At 44.4% G+C, this 24,237-nt stretch overlaps 2 protein-coding genes across 6 annotated transcripts in view; one reads left to right on the plus strand and one right to left on the minus strand.

Moving 5' to 3' along the window:
• The first annotated feature begins 595 nt into the window (after positions 1-595).
• ARG2 (arginase 2) lies at positions 596-23,108 on the plus strand. Of its 3 annotated transcripts, XM_053274479.1 has the most exons (9): positions 596-728; positions 2,084-2,192; positions 2,898-2,970; positions 12,415-12,592; positions 18,242-18,401; positions 21,295-21,389; positions 21,536-21,640; positions 21,812-21,948; positions 22,688-23,108. In XM_053274479.1, exons 1-9 carry the CDS (start codon positions 667-669, stop codon positions 22,891-22,893), a joined length of 1,125 nt encoding a protein of 374 aa, XP_053130454.1. In that variant the 5' UTR covers positions 596-666; the 3' UTR covers positions 22,894-23,108. The 3 variants fall into 3 exon arrangements, with proteins under 3 accessions (XP_053130454.1, XP_053130463.1, XP_053130467.1); XM_053274488.1 differs by lacking the exon at positions 596-728 and having other exon boundaries at positions 1,872-2,192; XM_053274492.1 differs by lacking the exons at positions 596-728; positions 2,084-2,192 and adding an exon at positions 2,689-2,814.
• Positions 21,954-24,237, minus strand: part of VTI1B (vesicle transport through interaction with t-SNAREs 1B) — a 30,066-nt gene continuing 27,782 nt past the window's right edge. For all 3 annotated transcript variants that reach the window (XM_053274553.1, XM_053274541.1, XM_053274550.1), the window contains exon 6: positions 21,954-23,422. In XM_053274553.1, the coding sequence (XP_053130528.1) occupies positions 23,332-23,422 (91 nt within the window). In that variant the 3' untranslated portion in view covers positions 21,954-23,331. The remainder of the gene's footprint in view (positions 23,423-24,237) is intronic.

The raw sequence follows: 24,237 nt of genomic DNA on the forward strand, positions 1-24,237 counted from the left end.
TGACGGTATATAATATTATGTAATGCTAAGTACTTCTTTGGTTTTTTGTTTCTTAACTAGGCTCTACCTTTCCCGCACAAAAATAAATTTTTAGCTGTGCTTTGACGGGGGTGGGGGGTGGGGAACTGAAAAGGGGACTTGGACTTTAGGACCCCTGGAGGATATTTTTGCATATCAAAGGAGTATGGGTTAGGGTTAGGGAAAAATTTTCAGTCCCGGCTTGGAGCTTCATTAAATCAGGGGTTTGCCAGGGATCAAATTATTCATCCTTGGAAAGGTGGGCTTCTGCTGATCCTGTGTGTGTAATTTCAACACTCTCCCTTAAATTGAAGAGCAGCATTCGGGTAGATTCATTCTTAATTATTTCCTCCGGATAACTTACTTCGGATTTTACTCCCGTGACAGTTCCTAACTTCTTCGCTCCTTTTGGTTGACATGCACATTTCCAGTCAAATCAACTGTAGTGTACATCTTGTAGTGTAGATAAAGGGCAGTGGCCCTTTAAGATGACATCTGACGGAATGGTGGACGCGGGCAATTCCAGAGAGGTTTGTGTGACTCAAGTCTGCCGTGAATTTTAGAACGTAGGATGACAAGACCGCATTTCATCCAGGCAGTGCCTACCGGTATGGGGTCTGCGCGCTTTTCAGCAGCACCTTGCGCAAGATGATCAAAATCAGTCGCCCGTGGTTCTCCCTTAAAGCTCTGTTGTCCCTAGGAGAAAAACTGTGAGGAGCTTACTTTGTGTTTTTGCAAAGAGGACCATGTCAATTGATTAGAACGCCAATTTTTAAGAGTGTAGACGGAAATAGATGGGTAGGAACTAATTCTACAGATGGCAATAGAGATCAGGCATGTTTATATGGGTCCTGGGAGGTGGTTGGGTTTTGCAATCGGATAGCAGGCTGCGGGGACTTGAACATATGCCGCGACCCTAATCTCGGGACGCTTGTTCTGCGAGGTGGAGAAAGGGGACAGGCAGCCCTCAAAAGCACATAGTTGTGCTTTGCACGTACAAAGGTAAAGGTAAACCCTGGCGTCTCCAGTTAGGGACGGGCGGACGTTAGCAGGGCAGCGGAAGACCTCTCTGCTGTAGTGCTAACCACACTTCGACAGGCAGGCAGCACTAAGTCTTACCTTCTGTATGACCTCTCTTGTACACCGGAATATCCTTCCTTACAACAGTCCTCCAAGTAGCTGAAACCAGGCAACATATTTCCATTACACTCCCGTCTTGGCAAGACATGTCCCTGTAGTGTTATAATTAAGTCGATGTAATTCAGTGTACTACGTGTAATATATATTTAGCACACATTTGCCTGAATGGTTGACTATCACAGTGCTAGCAATAACCACTCTGAGGTATCGATGCCCTCTCAACTGCTAATCTTCGAGCTCAGTTCTATTACTTGGAAGTAAGGTAAGCCGCATTGAGTTCATTGAGACTCAGTCAAATCAATGCATTTAGGGCTGAGGCCCATCCCCACCCGAATGCCATCTACGTTTCTCTTGGTTGCGAAAAACGTGTGCACCAGACTTCCAAGATGAGGAGAGATGTGTGTGAACAGAATGTTTTAATATTTGATTTTTTAATTTTAATTTTATTTTTAATTGAAGCCTCTGCAAGGAATCCATCGTTTGTCTAAGTGCCCAGAGCAGGGCAAAAATGGACGGGTGGGGCGAGGGAGGAAGGAATTTCGTTTCGAGGTGTGGCAGCAACAAAAGAAGACAAAGGAAGCCGAAACACGCCGTTTGCTCACGATTCTGTCTGGGGCTCGTACATCTCGGTGTGGTTCAGAGGCACACCCCCGGGAAGTTCTGCGGCGATTGGCCAGTTTGCGGCAATAGGGTGGGCCGGCAGCCAGGAGGCGGGGACCTTCCGGCCGCGGAAGGGGGGCGTGGTGGCGCGGCCCACTACCCAGCGGCGGGCACTGGGCAGGCTCCTTATAAGATTTCGCCTGCTGGCTGCTGCCGCCGCCAACGGAGAGAGATCGCGGGCAGGCACGTGGCTTCGGGCAGCGGAGTTATCCTCGGGCATCATCATCATCATCATCACTCTCACCCTCATCATGTCCCTTCGCAGCAACTTCGCTCGGCTCCTCAAGAAGCAAGCGGGCTCCTCCTCGCTCAAGGTCCCGAAGAGACCGGCACACTCGGTGGCCGTCGTCGGAGCCCCTTTCTCCAGGGGGCAGGTGAGTGAGGGAGCAGGCAGCATTCCAGACGGCGACCGGGGCATTGGAGGCTGGGCGGTGGGACCCACTTCTTTTTGGAAAACCGCGACTGCCGGTTGCTGGCCCTCCTCCGGGATTGGCCTGGAGGGAGTCTCTAGGGCTGGGCATGGATCTCCAGTGGTCGTGGAAAGCAATCCATGGGTATTTCAATGGCGTGACATTGTGAAAAACTCGGGGGGTGAGAAATCGCCAGGAAGGGAAGGAGTGGACTCCCTCGATAGGGCTCCACAATGGAGGAGGAAAAGGAAGCTCTGTACCGTTATTTTAAAAGATGTTCAAACAGCAGCATGTGTGTGTGTGTGTGTGTGTGTGTGTGTGTGTGTGTGTGAAGTTCAACAGCCCTTGATGGTGAAGTGATGCTTCACCACACTATTGTAAGGGTGTCCCATGCGGTGCTCCGCAGCTGGAGGTGGGAGGTCTGTAGAGGAGCAATGTCGAAGATGCTAACACAGGAGTCGAATCTGATCCCGGCATGAATGCGGAGAAAGATGGTGGAGGTTGCTTGACTGGGAGGAGCGAAACGCAGGACAGCCGTCTGGCGCATCAGACTGCTGTGTGTGTGGAAATTTCCAAGTGGTTTCAGGTTGTAGGTTCCTTCCTGGCTTCTGAAACATCCTCTTTCATTAGGTGACTGTTTCCAATAATCGCTTCTGTTTTCTCTTTCAGAAAAAAGGAGGGGTGGATCACGGTCCTGCAGCCATAAGAAATGCGGGACTGGCAGCAAAACTCTCCGGCTTGGGTAAAAAGGACATCATTTTCAAACTCTTCTTTAATTAAGCCTTCTGTTTTATGGAGGGTGCTTGAAATTCTTCCTACTTTGCATGTGTTTCCTTTTTGTGAATCATGATGAATCATTCATTCCTTCTATGACATCAGAGAGAGAAGCCCTTTATGGGAAATGGAGTCTTTCTTCTTTGAGTGGGGAGAGGGAACCTACACAGGAGATCTAATCTGCAAGTGAAAGAGAGAGCCTTTATCCTCTGTTGGACTATCAACAGGGAGGCAAGGATCCACTAGGCCAGGGTGGTCATTTTCCTCCTCTGGAATGTCATGCTTTTCTTTTCTTGCAAAATACCTTGGCCAGCTAGATTTGCCTAGCCAGAGGCAATGTCCTTTTCCATAAGAAAATCTGACTTCAGATAAGTAGTTTCCATCGTTTGGGTCCTTAAGATTGTTGTAAAAGCAGAAGCTGCAATCCAGCCAGTAGCCCTAGGATGCTGTCCTCTAATTGCATTTAGTCTCCCAGGAGACAGCTGGTAAACCCCGCCCTGATGCTGACCCTTGCCAAGGAGCCTCACACTGCCATGAGGCAAATACTGTATGCTTGATACTGGCGGCTTCTTTGATAGGGGATGACAGCGAAAGTGTGCAGGTGAACAGGGCTAGTGTGGTGTAATGATTAGATTAAGAGTGGAGAGACACAGATTCAAACTCCCACTCTGCTAGTAGGGATGTGCGAACCGGCTTGAGATCAAGTCAGTTCACCATTGAACTAGTCTGGCTCAAAGGCTTGACTTCGAGCCAGACTGGGCCCGGTACAGCTCAGCCTCGAGCTGAACCCCTCTCCCAGCCGGCTCGGGGCCAGTTCAGGAGTACTAAACTTAAAAATAAAATTAACTCACCACCACAGGACTGGCAGCATCGGGGGGGGGGGGGTGCTGGCAAAGCCACGGGGGTCTCTTTAGTTTCCTCCCCCCCCAACCTGCAAGGGCCATTTCCCAGTGGCAGTGGCCATTTTGGAGGCTGCCACACATGCTCCCTGGTCCTTTGTGTGGCCTGGGTCATCACAGCCAGCAAATCCTTTCCATGACTATTAGAGGGGTACAGATTTTCTAACCCCCTCTAAGTCATATCAGTGCATTTCTGGATGGGCAAGCTGTGCCCCACATGTTAGATTTCTGAAACAGAAAGGGGGGGACAGCTGGGGGGAGGCAACTACTGTTCTGAGGGGCCACTTGCCCACTCTTGCTGTGTACAGTGGGAGTGCCACATATGTACTCCACCCCTCTGGAGCCAACCTTGCTATGTATAGTGGGAGAAAAACTGGAATTTGACAGCACTATTGTAGGAGAGTGTTGTATTCATTGGTGAAGACTGTGGGAAGTAGCCATGAAGCCTATGGGAAATCTTTGGTAGGGGGGAGGAGAAATGGGTATGTTTGATCAGAGCCTGGGTTTTAGAAGAGCCTGGACTACTTGCTCCCCCCCCACCCCTTGTTACTGATCACTTTTCACATTGTCTCACATAACACATGCCTGATTTTAATTTTTGCACTGCAAAATGTTCTTTTAGAACTGCCTTAAAAAAAGAAAAAGAATGGCATGTTGTGTGTCTGGGTCTACACTTTTTAAAAAAGTCATTTGGCTAACTGGTTAATCTCAGGCCAATCACTCTCTGTCAAGCTAATCTGCCTCCCACAGGGTTATTGTGCGGATAAAATGGGGAGAGGAGACCTTGTCTGCTGCATTGTGCTCTGCTGCATTGTGGAGGAAGGGTGGGTTAGAAAGTTACTTAATAATGGGAAAGTATCAAAGAATCTTTTCATGATGACACTTGAAATCATCCATAAGAAAAGGATTTTAGCCTGTCCTTGTCTAGCCCATCCTGGTTGAAATGGAATCTTCATGGATGCTTTGGGTCACCTTGTCAGAGTTGCTTTAAACTTCTCTAGGTGCTTGCTCCTGATTTAGTGATTTAGTGCATCTAATAACCCAGGAGGATCTACTCCCTTATGACTGTACTTAGGCTTGTAGCATAAGGCCTAATTTCTTCATGCAAACCAACATTTGTGTGAAACTATAGGGCCCTTAGTTGTCTCTACTGGGGAGGTTGTTTGGGCTATAAAATGTGCACTTTGGGCCACTATGCATGGGCTTCCTGATTTCAAATAATTGAGTTTGCCTTGTTCTAAGAACAATCTGTTGAGGGCTTGCCATCGGTTGGAGTTGTGGATTTTAACTTTTAAATTTTAATTGTTGAAATGTGTTAATCTTTTTATTGGTTGTTTTTATTCTCTTGTAAACTGTCCAGAGAACTTGTGTTTGGGGCGGTATAAAAATATGTTAAATAAAAATGTAATAAAATAAACATAAAATCAGCATTACTCACTATGCTCCATTGCCTTCCACTACAGTTTTGGGCAGACATTGGGTGAAAGTTGAGGTCAATCAATCAATTTTTATTACAGACCCAGACCAGCACAAAAATAAAAACATACAAGGGCATGGAAAAAGCATCAAATGCAAAAAATATATCACAATGTAAAATATCACTATTAGCCAATTACTGCCCTACAATAAAATACTGGTACAATAAAACCACAAACTACATAGCTTATAAAGCCACTATGTCTTATACAATGAGAGAAGCACAGTAGAAAGCTTCTCAGTAAAAGGTTAAGAGGTCAAAATGCTAAAAAAATATTAAATGTGAGAGTATGTATGAAACAAATAAAAAAATTAAAGAGATACCATTTATAAAATAAGTGTAAAAACCAGTATGTAGGTTAAAACAATATGTATAATGGAATTGAGCAGACAAGCTGAAGTCTGAGTCTAACTGGGCAGAAGGCTAAAGACTGAAGTTAACAGTTAAGGGGATCGGTAGCATGGTTATAAACTAGCCATCAAGGTCCGATGAATCTTACACGCTGCCGCATAGAACTTGGCAGTGTTATATGTGATGGCCCAGTCCTCGTCCGCTAGGAGCATCCAATGTAGTCTTGGGTTGATCTTCCAGGGTACTTGCACAGTAGTGAAAGTTGAGGTCCATACTTGTGAGTTGGATATTCTTCATATATGCAGGATGTGGATGTTGCAAGTAGGAGAGTTGCTCTAACTTTGGCACCAACAAATCTCTCTTTTATAGCATAGACTGGCTAGATAACAGATCTTTGCAACTGGCACAAAACTATAGAACTCTTCCCGCCTTCAGGCTGAGTATCCAAGAGATGTCCAGACATGTCGCATAACTGGTCACACACCCTCTTTGTATCTGTTGAATCATCGTATAATATATCTAGTCCATCCATACTCTCTCTGGTTCCTTATCTCTCCTTAACATATATGCTTTATACTCAGTGAAAACAGTTCATGTAATCTTCTGGTTTTGACTCTGCCACTGCTTAATTTCTAGATACACCACATGCATCACTCAAATATTCTATATCCTAAAATGTATTTCAAAGCAAAGAATATATACTTTGAGGTAGCATGACACCATCGGATGGCCAAAGTATTGGCTTCAACAAGTATTATACTTTGTTGAAATTTGCTTGTCATATTAATACTTATTTTCTGATTCCCTAATTTAATACCCAAAATGGGTTCCCCATGGGCCTTCCAGTCCTTTTGGTCAGTGAAGCAAGACCTTTGCTACTAGTCTTTACTTCAGGACTTGCTCAAGGCTAACACGATTCCCTCCAAAAGTCTCTCATGAGGGTTGGGGGCAGAGGCCCTTAGGATGAGAGTAGGATGGTCTATGAGGGCTGTAGTGGGAGGGAGGATTTCAGTTTTCAGACATCCTCTGCAGAAGGTTCCCATGCAGGGGATTCCCCCTCTTCCCAAGGATCCCCCAACCCTCAGGGGAGGCTTTTTTGGGAAGATAACAGAGGGCTTCTGTGGGGAAGGAGTGAGGAAGATCCTTTATGTGAGCTTTGTTCCATTTATGCAGGTTAGGATCCAGTGAAGAGGTGTACCTCGGTAATTTTGGAGACTGGACCTAAAGACCTTTGGAGGGCCCTGCCCTTGCTCGACCCCCCCCCCCCCACTTGTTAAGCATCATACCCTTATTCTTATCCCACATATTTGTTTCCCCACTCCCCCTCTGTCTCTAAAGCACCTAGCAGAGGTCACAATGACGCTTGGCCACCTGGTGCAGTGCGGGCCAGTGGTGACCACACCACCCAGGACAGACTAAAGAGGATTTGGGAGGCCCCAGGATATGTGGGGGCCCTGGTATGGCCCCAAAGTCCAGGGGTAAGAGTGCCACTGATCCTGCGTGTTTTATGTAAGCTGTGGATTTATTTTGATTACCACATGCTTAGACTTCTCTGTATAGTTAAAATGACTTGCTATCCAATGCATATTGGCTAACTGGATTAAATAATGGCACAAGTGAGCCAAAGGTAGGTATTTTAAAATCCCATTGACTTCATTGAAAGGATTGTGTATTTAATTATCTTCTACTGAAAGCCTGAGATTACCTCAGGGTAGTGTAACTTTCATTTTAGACAGGCTCTCTTGAAGCAGCCTAGTTTCTTATTCATGATGCAGAATTTGGCACTGTGAAGTATTGACTTGTATTGACTCAAGGGTTTAGTTAATTATTGCTTGTTTAGAGGCTTTGTGGCAAGGTGAGCACGGCAACTGTTTCGAACTGATTGGAGACTAGTTATGGAGGCGGGTCTCATGATCCAAAAGACCCGCCTGGGGAGGCTGAGCAGGGAGAGCGGGCTTAGCCCGTTCTCCCCGCACACAAGCAGGGTAGTAGCTCTGGGTGGCTGGATCAGCCGCCCACACGACTGCCGGCTCCGTGATGGAGCCGGCGGGAGCTGGGAGGATCGGGGGCCGCATGGCCCCTGGAAGCTCCAGTATGTCCTGCACGAGTGCACAGGGCATACTGGAGAGACTCCCGAGCCAGGAGGCTGCTTTTCAGCCTCCCACCGGGGGGGGGTGTCTACTCATGAGTAGCCGCGGTGTGGCGCCGCGCTGCAGCTACTCACAATTGCTTAAACCGGGTTTGCGAAGTGCTTGCTCCGCAAACCTGGTTTAAGCACCGGGCTACAGATGCAGGTGGCCCGCTTGTGAACCGCTGGTCTCGCAGCCGGACCCGGTAGTTCACATGGTGGGAGAAAATCGGGCTAGCCTCCACTAGCCCAGTTTTCTTCCATCGTGTGAATAGCCTCTTTGTCTCTAAGGGGCATGGCTGGATTTGCTTGATGGAAGGAGTTCTGTGGGTTTCAGAATCTGAGCAGTGGGAGGAGAGAGCTCAGTTGGGAGTAGATGATGGAGTCGCAGACAGGCTGCAAATAAGATGATGGACTAACCAGGAATACGGCTGGTTAAAATAAAAGGGTAAGGCAGAAGAAGAATGGTGGGTTGGAGAAGGAAGGGAGCCAGTGGAAAAAATATTAAGCAGAAGTGCGAAGTCCTTTATCTCCAACTTCATAACAGCTTCTAATCCAAGCCCAGCTACCTATGTAGGTTTAAGGTCAAGTCCAGTAACTTACTGAGGTCATTCACACAATCAAAAACTGTGCTCTACCTGGGTTTGGGAGCTGTGTGCTCCAATTTTCAGTTGTGTGGAAGCAAGGTTAGAGGAAAACCAGGGCAGAAGTGATTGTGTTGAAGCAAGGTAGGAGGGAAAGTTACCCAGGCTTTCCTCTGACCTTGCTTCCACACAGCTCCCAAACCTGAACACAGTTCTTGAATGTGTGAATGACCTCACTGTCTAGTCTGAAACATACCAGAAAGAACTACAGCATTGATCCACAAAGAACACAAAGGGGGATACATCCAAAGGTGCTATGGAAACTGATTTTTTTTTTTAAATTTTCCCAACATGTTTCTTCATCAAGGGTATTTTTCCATTCCTTTAACAAGAAATGGGTTATCTTCCTTTTCTGGCCTTCAAAGGGGAGAAAATAGACAAAGGAAAATAACCTATTTCCTATTGGAGGAGTGGAAAAATACCTGCAATGAACAGCAGTAGCTTGAAATGCATTGGGTACATTTAAAAAAAGCTTTTTTTCTGTGGCACCTTGGGATGTTTTCCCCTCTTGTGTTCTTTGTAGATCAATGCTGCAGGTTTTTTCCTGGTATGTTTCAGACTAAAGAGATGACACCAGGCAGCAGCAATACCTTTTAGTCAAAATTAGATTTGAGAAGTAGAAATGTATAGTTTTGGTGTCCTATTAATGATGAAAATATTTTTGTTACAACTCAGTAACTGGAAAAGAGTTTTACAGTGAGGCTTTGCTCCCCAACCACAGTGGCAGAGGACATGATTGATTCAGTCACATAATGCACTGACTGATCTTCTTGCCTGATAAATAATTGGTGCAAATTATATAGCGTTGTTGGAAGTTTGAGTCTGTTGCAGCAAAACAAAGAGCTCCTGCAGCACCTTAAGACTAACAAATTGACGATGGCATAAACTTTCATCGTGAACCAAAGCCCACTTCATAGAACATGCTATGCTATGAGTAGTAGGTAAGTGCGTAATATGTCTATGTACATTAGTCCTACAAAAGAGGAAGAGGGAACGTTTTGGCAAAGTGACACCAGAGGTTAAGCAATCCATGAGATGATTATGCAAAATACAAATGAAAAACAAGTCAAAAGAGCTGAACTAATCTGGGTGTGATTCTTTCAGACTAATGAAGTGGCAAAATATGGAAGTGATTTGTGTCATGAACTAACTCATCACTCCTTGTCTCAACTGAGCCCAAATCCATTGTGGAGGGAAATGCAATTACCAAATTAAACTATACTAATTATAGCTTACATTGAGTGGCATGGGTTGAAAACCACTTAATTAAGCAAGTGGAAGTTTTTCTTATTTTGTACAAATGCAGTCAATCTGTTGACTAACCTGTCTAACCTCAGCCAGCTGCTGAGGAGAGAGTTCTGATATTATGCAATAATGACAGATAAATGCTGCTGATGGGGACATGGTGTTTTCTTGGCTTCCAGCTTATTGAGTCTTTGAAAAGAGTAAATAAGAAACAGGGAGAAGAGCCTAAACCACAGAGATAAAGAAACTGGTTTCTGATAAAATTTGCTAAATGCACGGCCAAGTCTAAATAGATAGTCTAATAAATACACTAATAAATAAACACTAATAAATAAAGTCTAATAAATATACTTTCCTGACTCCCTTCTCCAAAATTGCCCTGCCAAAACCATTGGAAGGGAAAGCCCTCATGTCAGAGTTCTCTCTTACAGGGCCTGGATGCATTTGCATCAGGCTATGATGCAACATTGCAGTTTAAAAATATGCAGACTGATTTTGGACACCTATTAATGTCAGATGACATGGATGTTACTGAATCACCCCCTCTTAGATAAGAGTACAGAGCTAGGAAATACATCTGGTTTGGGGGCAAGCTTTCATGGAGTATTGAGTTGTACGTAGTATGTCTGTGTTGTATATAATGTTTAACTACGTATTGATTTTTCCCTTCACTAGAAGGGGTTGGGATGGATAACTGAAAACAACAATCTTGAGGCCCAGTGAGTAGTTTGAGCAGGGCAGATGCTGTAGTTTTACTGAAATTAAGCAGGCATCAATTTGATCAGCTATTGACTTTTGGGAGTTTTTGTCAGAGCAAAATGTTGATACTGTCTTCTCTTCAGTATTTCAAAACTAACTAAAATAGGTTACCTGGATGTGAGCTAGCTGTGCGGGTTTATGACCAGAAGAAGAAGGAGGAGGCTTTCCTGCTCTTCTATCATGTAACCAAGTCTTCAGTTCTGAGGGGAGGGGGAAATGGAGAGAAACTGCAAATCCAACTACTCCACTTACCTCCACCTAGACATTAAATGGCACAAGTCCGGGCATATGTAGGAGCTGGGGGAGTGGTTCAGTGGGATGCATTAAGTGGCTGCTGAAGAGGGAGGTGTGTTTGTAAAGTGGTTCTGTGTGGGACATGAGCAGTTGGCTAGGGATATTGCTTAGTAAAGCCACCTAATGGTGCAGCGGGGAAATGACTTGCCTAATGAGCAAGAGGTTGCTGGTTCAAAACCCCGCTGGTGTGTTTCCCAGAATATGGGAAACTCCTATATTGGGCAGCAGCAATATAGAAAGGTGCTGAAAGGTATCAACTCACACTGCACAGGAGGAGGCATTGCTAAACCCCTCCTGCATTCTACCTGGCTCTGTGGTTGCCAGGAGTCGACACTGACTCGAGAGCACAACTTTACTTTGCTGATTAGTAGTTGTAAGAGAATCCATTGAGTATCTAGATTAGAGGAGCATAGAAAATCTTATAAATTGTGTTAAAGGGTTTTTTAAAAAAAAATCTAAGCATTTCTCTGAGAAACTGCTACAAATTAATAATTAGCAGGACATCTTCCCATGAGTACTTCAGGTTTCCAACTTGAGGGCATTCCTGGATTGTTGCCCCTGCAGTTTCAGGTGACACTTATGACTGAGACTGCTTTTCATGAGTCCTACCTACCTGGAGAGGAGGCTGCAGTCATTGTGTTCAGACCTTATTTAGAGCTACCTCCAAAGACTGTTCAATGGCTGGTCCAGTTGCTGCAGAAGACAGTGATTTTGTGCCAGGATCTTATCATAACCCAAAGGTAGTGTGCTTCTAGCTGCTCTGCCCTTACCTTTTGAGAAAAGTGTTTGGTTCAAGGGGAAATACATATTTTTCAAATATGTTGGCAAACAGACATATGAAAATGAAAGCGGGGGGGGGGGGGGGCTCCCAAAGGTGCTTGTAGATTTCAGTGTATCTTTTTACTGATGCATTTCATATGAATTAGTTCAGCATTGCCTAACGCATTTTGAGCTGAAATGCAATTCTTCAGGGGCAATTCTTAAGTAAATAAAGTTGATCACAATAAGTTGTACAGTATTTTGTGTGTGGAAACTAACACAACCTATTGTGATCAACTTTATTTACTTAAGAATTGCCCCTGAAGAATTGCATTTCAGCTCAAAACACATTAGGCAATATTGAACTTATTCTTATAAAATGCATCAGTAAAAAGATACATTAAATAAATTAATTGAAATCTATGAGCACCTTTGTGAGTCTCCCCCACCCCTTTTCATTTTCGATTGCTGGTGCTGCATCATTTTTCTCCCCCTTCCCTGTTTGTTCTTCAAATAGACATATGCCAACTTGTTCACTCATTATTTTTAAATACGAGGGCATGGTCATATGCATTATTCTTATGTTTTTAAACTGGTTTTAAATTTGTTTTTATATTATGTTAAGCTGATTGTTTAATGGTTCTTGTACACCACCCAGAGTCTTTGGATGGATAGGGCGGTATAGAAATGTAATAAATAAGTCCAACAGGATCCTTGCATATCTAGTAACATAGCAGCACTGTAGAGCAACTCTTTACAAACCTACATTAAATGAATACTAACCACCAGTGTGTTCTGTTGTTGAGCTGAGCTGTGTAATGGCAACTAACCCAGCTTTTTCTCTGCTTGTTCCCAGGCTGCCAGCTATGTGATCTTGGAGATCTAAATTTCCCTCAGGTGCCCAATGATGAGCTTTACAACAAGCTAGTCCGATATCCTCGCACTGTAGGATTAGCTTGTCAAGTTCTGGCTGATACTGTGAATGGAGCTGTGGCTAGTGGGCATAACTGTGTAACCATTGGAGGTGATCACAGGTGAGTTGGGAGGGGTTAGTGAAGAAGATGGTGTATATATATTGAATGAAATATGCTTTATGTAAAGTGCACCCCTCCTGAGCTAGAGTCACTGGTTCAAATTTATGTTGGCTATTAAAGTTGATTAGCATGAATATGTGTTTCAAGAGGACAATGCTTCCTCTTTGGAAACCAGTGATCAGCACCGCCTAGTATACAGAGCTCCCAATAATAAACATGCACAGTAACAATATGCTTAGCTAATAAATGATAAAATTCCATCCAGTGGAACTTTTCTTGAAAAGGATAAACCTGGGAGACCAAATGCTCATCTCTACATTCAGCAAACTCTACACTGTAGTTCTTCCTCAGTAATATCATTCCAGACTGCAAGTGGGGCCTGTACTTTATCCATAAGGTATAACAGTACTGTGCTTTAAAACAAGAGGGAGAATGCCTTCCTAGCATTGCAACAGCTGCCACAGCAGCTCCCTTACTAAGGAGCAAGCACAGCCCTAAGCTTAACTAGAGCAACTTCAGCCACACTTTGCAATGCAAATTGCAGAACACAGAGTGAAGCACAAGTTAGTCTCAAGGCCAGACATGGAGTATGGATGTGCACAGACCATGGAGGCATGGTCTGATGCCGGTGTGTGTGTGTGTGTTTCGCTTTAAGGGTGGAGGGGGTTGTACTTACCTCTCCCGCCGCTTTCCCCCCTCCGGCACTCCATTTTTAAGTAAAATCTTCGGGGCGGCAACCTTCCTCCCTGCTGCCCCTGCCCCCTTGTTGCCTGCAAGACGTGGAAGTAACGTCCGCGCATGCACACGCTGTTAACACACACGCACGCCGCTGACGTCACATACACACATGGCGCGTGTGTGCAGGCAACAAGGGGGCAGAGGTAGCAGGGAGGAATGCTGCCACCCCCAATATTTTACTTTAAAATGGAGCACTAGAGGGGGAAAGTGGTGGGAGGGGTAAGTACACCCCCCCGCCCTTAAAGCGACACCCCCCGGCATCGGACCACCGGACCGGGCAATATGCGAACCAGTTTGCAGGCCTCCAAGATGGCCTGCGGACCGGTTCGTGCACATCCCTAACATGGAGCTCATCACAGCAACCACCAAGAAATATTACACACACACAGCGGCCACTGTCCATTTATTGCCAGAACACCATCTCACAAACCAACCAAACTGCAACTCAAGGAAGGCAGGCACCCAAGTTCTGCCTTTGTAAGTCTGAGAGCCAGCAAAACCAGAGAGTTATAGCAACAATAGCACAGTACATTATACTCAGTCCTGAGAAAAGAAAACCACAAAATCAAACCTTTCTTCCTTCTGATGTTTCCTCTTCTTCAAGAGAGGCAGGCACAGTATAAGAGCTCTCTCTGCCTCCCAGTCCCTTTGAATACATTTTGAAATTTCCTCTTTTGGCATGTTAACCTCCCCCCAGCCAATGGGGGCACAATTGTATATGACAACACTTGATTTGTATAACAAGCCAAGCAAGATCACAAGCCAGTTGGAAGCTAGTGCCAGAAAACCAATCAGCAAGAGAATAACAGGCCTTCGAAATGTTTCAGTCGAAATGGGGTTGTTCTGCTCCGAGCTCGAAACAGGCCCTTTATTGAAAGGGGGTTCTGTTTTGAACTCGAAACACACAAAACATCTCATTTTGAGTCAAAACATTTCAGTGTTGAAACATTCTGCACATCCCTACCACACACTACTCAGGTGTAGGACTATATATCGTAACAGAAGCTCTTGTATGTTGTATATATGTAACTGAAGAGATGCCACTTCTTATAGTCCCATAACCATATCCACCGATTCTTATCCCCCATTCACTTTGTAATAAAGTGTAATAAGATATTAACCTAATTTAAATTGTATTATGAGAGTCCAGGAAATATAATATTGTCATCTCTTGGTGTTTGGAACTCTTCTCTCCAACTTATCGATCCAATCATCATTTCCCAATGAATTACAATCTGTTTTGAAAAGGATAAGTGGAATTTTAACTTGAGAGAATATAAAATTGGAGGGCAAAAGGATTTTTTGTGCATGGGTGAGATTTCAGCAGAAAATTAATGAACAGGGAACAAACTGCTTAGAATTTCTGTGATTAGCCCTCTTGAAAAGAAAAGCCTATTTTTCAGTTATGGCAAAGCATATTATTTTAAGATTCTGGAAATCTTATTCTATGCCTGTATGTAATGTTCAGCAATACAGAATATGGCAGATCTGGGAAGCTTGCAGATTGTAGGCATGTATCTTAGAACAAGGTGACTAAATGGGTTCTAGCTTTAATAAGACTAAATTGTGATCAATAAACATCAAAAAGGATTGAAAACCAGGATATTGAGTCATCATTTGTACCAGAGTTGCTTGCAAGCCATCAAACTGCCCCCCCCCTTAGTTTGTAGGAGCTCTAACCTTTAGGACAGTGTAAAATCTTAAGCTCTGCTGTTACAATTATATGAAAACGTACCAGTCAGTGTAGAGAATACTGACCTAGATGGACCAATAACTCACTCAGTGAGCAGCTTCACATGAGGCTATTCACATGCGCATGCAAAATCAGGCTAAGGGAGCCCACCCTGGTTTTGCACATGTGTGAACTGCCAGGATTGAGCTGATCCTGGCAGCTTCATGGCAGCAAGCCCACCTAATTAGCCACCCTTCAAAATGAGTTTAAGGGAGCAAGCACTCCCTTAACCTTGTTTTTTGCTCATGAGGCAGCCGGGCTCACACTGCGGGGAGCCCGGGGAGGGGAGATCCCTGTGACGCGGTGCATTTTGGTAGTTTCAGTGGCCCGGATGGCACATCCCAGCCCTCTCTAGGCTCGCAGGGAATCATCTGGGTGCGCGGGGAGAATGCCCAGCAATGACATGATCGTCTGCAGGGAGGGTAAGTTTAACCCACTCTTCCCACAGCCCGCTCTGGAGCTCATCTCCGTAATCGTGAGAAGAGGCTCAACCACTAACAAGTCCGTAAACTGAGAACAGGTCAGGGAAGTACTAGGAACAGAGAGCATGTGTGGCATCTGAACTCATCCAGTTCCCATACCAGACTTCCGAGATTCTCCACCTGTAACCTACATTTGAAGTTGGGTAGAGAATCCAATCCAGTGAAGGTGCACAGTGTGAAGCAGCTTCATATGTTCTAGAAGTGGTGATGGCTCTTAGAAAAGGGTGGGTTGGTTTGTTTTTTGAGATTTTTGTTAATTGAGCCATTTTATTTATTTATATCTTGATAAATGAATTATATCTATACTAGTATTTTTAAGCCTGTTTAAATAACGGGCGCTAGGACCTTTTTTTTTTTAATTTTGTTGTCCTTTATTCCTTCTCCTTTTCTCTTGCCCTCCTTTTTTTTTCTTTCTTTCCTTCTTTTTCTCTCCCTCTTCCTCTTTTTCCTTTCCTTCCTTTCCTCTCTCTCCCTCTCCCTCTTTTCCTTCCTTTCTTCCACCTTTTCTCACTTCTTTTTGTTTTCTTTCTCTTTTCCTCTTTTCTTTCTTTAACGGGCGTGCTCTTTGGGGCTGGTGGCTCCTCCCTCCCTTCTGTCATTTTTTTGTCCTTCTCCCTCACTCCTTCCTTCTTTCTTTACTTCTCTTTCCTATTTGCCCTTTCTCCCTCGTTTCTTTTGTTCTTTTCTTTCCCTTCTCTCTCTTTTCTGTCCTTCCTTCCTTCTTTCTTTCCATCTCTCTATTGTCCTGTCTCCCTCCCTCACTCCTGCTTTTCTGCCGTGAGCAACTGGGACAGAGGAATGCTTCCCTGAGTGAAAGGAGTCAAACCGAGTTGAGAAATCTGCCTGCCTAGCTGCACAGGATCAGTGAGGGGGTCTTTGGCTCGGGCCGGGGCGGAGCTTCGCTCCGGGCTGCGGCGGCTTCTGGGGGCCGAGGCGAGAGTGGGATCCGCTGGGGCTGGTGGAGCATCTGGAGGGCTCATGCAACAGGTAGGAGCGGAAGGGAAGAAGACAGGGGGAGGATTCTCTTTGCGTTGCGAAGACACACGCGGGCACCGCCGGGCCACCTCTTTCCCCACGGTTCCCTGGCTCCAGTGTGCTGCCTAGCAATCGAGCTTGCCCACCAGATTCCCAACAGCCTTCTCGCTTAGTCTGGACATTTTTTTCCTGCGCCTCCCAGGCTCCCAGTAGCCCTCCTGGCTCTCTTTTTTTTTGAGCTTGTGTTTTTGCCGCTTCAGGGCCGCCGCTGCTGTTTCTCTGCTCCCCGCGACCAGTCTGTATGCCGCCCCAGCTGCCCATAGTGCCGCCTGTCCTCGCCAGCTCTCGCCGCTGTTTTTCCTCTCTGCGGCTGCCGCAGCCGCTTCTGCCCTCCCCGTGGCCGCCTTTGTCAACTCCCCATGGCTCCGCCGCTTCTCCGGCTTTTTCCGCGGCGGCTGCTTTGGCGGCACCGCCGCCAGGCCTCAGCGGCAGCTCTGCCGCCACCACCTCGGCCGGCTTCCCCCGCCGCCTCTTGCCCCATGGGGCTCGCCGCGTCCTCTGGTTCCTCCTCATCCCCACTCCTCCTCCTCCTCCATCCCCGCTCCCCATGGCTCCGCCGCTTCTCCTGCTTTTTCGCAGTGGCCACTTCTGGCTGCCCAACATGGCCGCCTGGTGCTGGCGGTCGGGTCTCCCTCGGTCTGTTCTGGGCATGCACGGAGCTCCCCAGAACAGCCCAGGGAGGCACGGACACCAAGGCTTTTATTAGAGAGGATTAACCGCTTTAGGAACTTTTTGTTGAAAAGCGGTATATAAATATTCTTCTTCTTTGTAATATTGAATGACTTCCCCATACCAAGCAACAACATACAAAAAGTAGACTGTAGTTAGCTACTCCATCATTAATCTTTCCCCATAACCTTCCCCTCCCACTTCTTTCCTCACCCCAAAACAAACTAAAAAAGGGGAAATGTTTTCTGTTCCACATTAAGTGTCGTTCCTCCTGTGCTTTATACAAGGTGAAATTTTAATATAGGGACTCCAATTGGAGAAAAGGACTAAATATTGTTGCCAAGTACTAAAGAGTTTCTTGTCGGCTTGTGATTTTGGGAATCCAGTTAGCTCTCTAGCTGCTATCAGTAACATATCAGGCATCCTATCTTCTACATCAGAGACAGCCAGTGATTTCCCGTGTTGGAGTACGAGCCTCTAGGCAATCAATACACCTCTCCTTAGCCAAGCTTTCTGCCCCACTGATAAATTCAAAGTACTGGGAATGGGTCTAATTATATTTTGTCCACAGGGTAGGTAGGGCAGGAAGATGTAATAAAATGCCCCTCCCCCCACCCCATGGCTGTAAGAGCCAGACAACAGGGACAGAAAACTTGGCAAGATTACTTCAAAGGACAGTCAGTTTCTCTGATGTAAATTAGGACTTAATCTCAGTCAAGAGACAAACTCAGAAACATAAGACTTTTCTTCCCATGAGCCTCCATGTAGCAAACACAAAAACAAAAAACTTAAGCCACTTGACTGCTAGGTTCCTTTTGGTATTTTAGTCTTGATGGTTCCTTCCAGCATGGTGAAAGTGTCTCATTTGGCATCTAATTTATTCTGTGAAAGTACCTATTTCTCAGTGCATTAACCTACACTAATTGGACTAAAGTCCTTTGTGCTTATTTAGGCTGAGCCGATTAAAACTTTGTATCTGTTGCATTTTTTCAGTTTAGCAGTTGGTTCCATCAGTGGCCATGCAAGGCACTACCCACATTTGTGTGTGATCTGGGTGGATGCACATGCTGATGTTAACACTCCACTCACAACATCATCTGGAAACCTCCACGGACAACCAGTTTCATTTCTCTTAAGAGAACTTCAAGATAAGGTAAAGTGGAGTTGTACTGACAAGCTATGAAGCAGAGTCTTAACACAATCCAGCTTGTTCATTCCACTGTGGTAGCAGCCAGTAAGCTCTGCCCCATAGGGTGGGAGAATATAACTTTTTAAAAGCAGCAAACTTACCTGCTGCTGGCACCTGGAGGCCAGCAGGATGTGGGCCAGCTGCCATGGGTGTGTATAGGATGCTGGGTGCTAGCCACAGGTAAGTTCACAGCTTTTTAAAGTCTGTGGCTCAGCCATTCCTGCAGTATGGCAGACACATCTCCAGTTGTTGGGGGCTCCTGGTATTTCCTTCACTTCACCTGCACTTCTTTTGAAAGGGTGAGGTCTGTGCTGCCACATAGCTGCATCTTGCCACCAGGGTACTGGCACCCCACCCATTTCCACTTGCAGTAGAGCCAGGCCAGACAGATCAATGTCAGAATGTCCCCCAGCAACAACTATGCTTCCCACACATTTAGTGGAGTAGTTAGGTACCACCACTACTGTCTAACTGCTAAGAAGTGGGGAAGATGCCCAGCCCGTTGCATTCCTGTGAATGAAAATTGTAATGTCACAAGCTGTACGGTGGTTCTAGGCCAGTCCTTTTCAGCCAGCGGTGGTGGTACTTGTACTGCTGGATGAAAAAGACTGGCCTAAAATCACAATACTGATCGTGACAGTTTCCATTCATAGGAATGCACTTGAACACACTTGCGCTGAAATTCTCCGCCACAAGATGTGGTGAAAGCCACCAGCCTGGATGGCTTTAAAAGGGGCTTAGACAAATTCATGGAGGACAGATCTATCAATGGCTCCTAGGCTGGTGTCTATGGGCCACCTCCAGTTCAAAGGCATGAAGACCAGTTGCAGGGGAGCAACAACAAGTGAGAAGGTATATCCTCGCCTCTTGCCTGTGGGCTTCTTAAAGGCATCTGGTGGGCCACTGTGTGAAATAGGATGCTGGACTAGACAGGCCTTGGGCCTGATCCAGCTAGGTTGTTCTTGTGCATCTTTTCTACCTCTTAGCAAGTTAATCAGTACTAGACAGTAGCTGAAAGTTCACTGGCTTGACTTTACCTGTTGCCATCTCATCAGTTTCATTTACCTGGAGGAGGGATTATGCATGAACATGCTTCCTGTTTAATAGACAAACCTTGCTTCTGTTTGTTCAAGAAGTTAATGTAGTTTTTTCTGGGTGGCAACATCGAATGATTCCCTCTTGATCATACCCCTCTTAAAGCAGTATTGAGATACTTACATAACGTGGTCATTTTGAATTGCAACTAACATTTAGTAAGTGGTACACTGTCAAAGTAGTATGCAAGTTAGAGGCTGACTTTTACCAACTTACTGGTGTAAACATGTTACATGGCTATAAACTGCCAAAAGACAGCTATAAAAGTGTTTAACAGCTGCTAGAACATACAACTTTATGTAAGGTCTATACAAGTAGTTGAATCTTAAACTTAAGGCTGTGGTTCTGAACCAGGGTTCCTCCAGATGTTGCTGAACTATGACTCCCAGTATCCCATTACAATTTATTGTGGGTGGGGATGCTGGGAGTCGTAATACAGCAACATCTGGAGGAACCCTGGTTGGTAACCACAGGTTAAGGGCTTACCATATTATTATTATTATTATTATTATTGATTCAATTTCTATACCACCCTTCCAAAAATGGCTCAGGGTGGTTTACACAGAGAAACAAACAAAATGGAACCCTGTCAAAGGGTTCACATTCTAAAAAGAAATATAAGAAACACCAGCAACAGTCACTGGAAATACTATGCTGAGGGTGGATAAGGCCAGTTACTCTCCCCCTGCTAAATAAAGAGAATCACCACAGTAAAAGATGCCTCTTTGCCCAGTTAGCAGGGGTCAAGCTAAGCAAGCAAAAGTAAACTGTTTGAACACCACACATTTCAGCAATGCTTCCTAATGTGGTTATGCAGTGGAAGAGATCGTCACTGCTCCTAAAGCACTTCTACCAATATAAAAATCTTTGTGTTGGGAATAAAATGTGAATCAGCCTTTAGAGTTTCAACAGTAATACAGGGGGGTCTCATCACACACAGTCCCAACAATTGCGGTTCCACATATCTGTGGTTAGGCAATGGAGACCCAACCTCGGTATATAATAATAATAAATGCAGTTTTAAAAGTTAAACCATGTATCTGCAGTGCCTAGGTGGTCAGAAATTATGTCTGAGATAATTTCTGGCCACCATTTTGTTTAAAGCCATTTCGTGGCTCTTTGATTTTCTGTGAAAAATGGTAGAATTTGGGCTTTTGGAGGGCATTGCTGGACAGCTGGAAACCCACAGAGTATGGTCCGGCACATTCACTCTCATTTCTTCCATTTCAGCAGTTTTTAGCCATTTTTTAAAGCCTTCAGGAACCTACCACTGATTTCCATTGCCTCAATATCTATGGTTTCTCTATCAGCTGAGAACCAAACCCCTGGGGATAATGAGGTCCACCTGTATTACCAATTCTAGTCCTATGACTGCACAAGTGAAAATAGGCACTAGTTAATTTTCTGACAAACTTGAATTCATTTCTATCTCATTGATACTCTATTGATTTTAAAAGGATGACATTTTAGGGAACAGTTCTCTTTACTGCCTAACTCAATGGATTAACACCTATGCCTGCAGTATTTACCACCTACTAATGACAGTGAATAGTAACTAAGTAATAATGACATTTATTCACTACAACCTTCACTAATGACAGCAGGAAGACAGACAAGTTGTGTTGCTGGGGTGTAGGGCAGACTCACTACAAGGTGCATTTGGCCAAGAACAAAGTCTGTCCATAATCTATTAATGTCTTAAGAACAAGACTGTAAAACATGTGTCCTAGATCAAAATTCTTGATCTTCTCTTCCTCTGTAGGTGCCAGTGCTTCCTGGATTTTCCTGGCTAAAGCCCTGCCTCTCACGATCTGATATTGTATATATTGGCCTTAGGGATGTGGATCCTGCTGAACAGTAAGTGCAAAATAGCTAGGTTGGGAGAGCTTTCTTATGGCTTATTTCTTTCACAGGCATTTGGCTTGAGCTACATTCCTAAGCTTCATATCAATACATGCTAGACAGACTTACAGTATAACAACTTGAAACTCTTCTTTCAACAGCTACATTTTGAAGAACTATGATATCCAATATTTTTCAATGCGGGATATTGATCGGTTGGGAATCCATAAAGTGATGGAAAGAACATTTGAGCACCTTTTGGGCAGGTAAATACTTCTTAGATGGGCAGATGTCTGGAGAAACTTTGTGCAACAATTACTTTGCTTTTTAAAAGGTGCTACAAGATCCTATTGATCACTCCTTTGTTCACATATAGTAGAAGTTATTTATTGCATGTGGGTCATACCTGTAGAATAAGTGTGGGTTTTTTTCTGCAGAGTACAGAGACCAATCCATCTGAGCTTTGACATTGATGCCTTTGACCCAACACTGGCTCCAGCAACAGGGACTCCTGTGCGGGGTGGCTTAACATATCGTGAAGGCATGTACATTTCAGAAGAAATACACAACACAGGTAAGAACCAGCCAAGCACATTTACTTCTAGTTTAAGATGATGTGATACAAAAAACAATCAAGTATATGCTAGCATGGTAGCTACATTACAAAAGTATTCAGACTAAGTCAAAAGGTAGGAGTGTACTTCAGAACTCAGGTTCTTCTGCTCAATTCCCTCAAGGGAATTCATGAAGAAACAGAACAGACTGGACAATAACAGAACATTTGACTTTTGAAAGTTAGGAAAACTGTTCACACTTACTAGTTACTGGAAAAACCCAGACCTAGAACTCAAGTAGAGGTTTTCTTCATATGGAACGGTTTATAGGAGCAGTAGTTCCAGCTGCTCTAGTCTTCACTGCGGCTCCTTTGCAGTCTTCTGTAACCTGTAGTTCTGGCAGTTTCAAAAGACAGGGGTGGGGGGAGAATAAGCTGCTACAGACATGTAAATGCACCAAGGATATAGTTAGCTATGTTCTAAATATTTAAACTGTTTCTTTCTGCTGGTTCTATTTTCTTCATGGTAGTTTGCTATTAACAGTCTAGAAACAGGAGTAAAGCTGAGAGTAGTAGTCCTTTGAAATGCAGCACAAGCTGATGTTCGATAGTACAGTATTTTTAAAACTGCAGAACTTTCTTCCTGCAAACAGTTATTTAGAAGATTAGATTTAATTAAGTCTGTCTGGTTAAGGTGGTGCTGCTTTAAAAAAAATTAATGGTATTCCTCCCTTGTGACTCGCCATCTTTAATTTCTCAGGCCTGCTTTCAGCAGTGGACCTTGTAGAAGTAAACCCATTGCTTGCAGCTTCACAGCAAGAAGTGAATGCAACAGCCCATCTTGCAGTAGATGTGATTGCAACATGCTTTGGGCAGACAAGAGAAGGAGCACACTTGGTTTTTGATGAACTCCCAACACCCAGTTCACCAGATGAATCTGACAGTGAAGAGCAAATACGGATGTAGAATCTCCAAGTGTTGGCAGGTGCTTCACAACAGGCATTATACAGCACTGCTGATTTACTCAAGTGCACAGGCATCCCACACTCTGGAGTGTTCACCAGTTTGAAAGACTAGTTACTTTTTCCATTGCGTGACCAAACTGCTGTACTACAGGTTAAACACACCAGCTTTGACAAATGTTTTATTCCTCTGCAATTATACAATCTTACCAAACAGCACGCTCTGTGTTTCTTTCTAGTCACTTTCTTCCAGTCTTACTGCAACATTCACAGATGAACATGCTGTTAGACTGACAGTGCATCAGCAGTGTCTTTCAGCTAGCTGCATTAGGTACAACCCGCCCCTTTCAATCTATGCCAAAGAGCAGTTGCTCAGCAATGTCTGTGCATTGTCCTTGAGGTGGATGGAAGACAAAGGCAGGAATCTGTGCATCTTGAAAGTTCATCTGAAGAACTTGTAGTAGACAACTCCTGCCAGAATAGCTAGCTCCAGGAGGATAATTATGGAGAGCAACAACTTGTTTGTCATAAATCTAGAAGGAGAATATGGATGAGATTATTTGCATTTTTAAAAATGAAAAACCTGTTATTTCTATCAGACTCAAGAAAATAAAACAGAAGCATAAACTTCCACATATTAAGTTTCAAATACAGTGTGTTAATCTTAGTTTCTTAAAATGTAAGTCTACTGGCCCAGGAACCCCTAAGTTGAGGAAAGTTACAAGAAAAACTGAAACAAGTATACCAAAGCTATTGTAGCTCTATTAAAAACAATCTACAGAAATTAATGTGTTATTGCAAGAAATCTGCTCATCAGGCTCTGACTTGGTATGGAACCCTTCAGGAAAGTAGGAGGAGGCTAATTCATCTTTAAAATCTCATAACAGCTTGTAGCTAAATGACTTGCTGTGTCAGTGTTCAAGTTTTTAAAATAAAAATTCTCAACTTAACTAAAAAAGCTATAGAAAGGAATGTATGCATCAACAATGAAGTATAAATAGACATTTAAAGCAGATATTGCACCAAGCCAATTCACTGTAGTTTAGGAATCAAACCATGGTTTGTGTGCCAAATGCTTTGTTATGCTTTCTCTGTGTCACCTCCCAAATGTACCCAGATACTACACCAACTGCTCTTGCCCTATGGCTGGCAAATCAGCACCATGTGGGCTACCTGGTTATTACTTGACAGCATCTCCAAGGTGACAATGTAACCCAAGATGATCCTGTTTGGAAACATTCAGGCTGCTGTTGGCTGTACAGCTTGTGTAGCACACTCTTTTCTCTTTTGGTGTTCTGGGAACATTCTCCTCTTATTTTGTGCTCATAACTTTCACCCTCCTGGACTA

Source organism: Hemicordylus capensis, chromosome 1, assembly GCF_027244095.1.
Source record: "Hemicordylus capensis ecotype Gifberg chromosome 1, rHemCap1.1.pri, whole genome shotgun sequence".
Lineage (NCBI taxonomy): Eukaryota > Metazoa > Chordata > Lepidosauria > Squamata > Cordylidae > Hemicordylus > Hemicordylus capensis.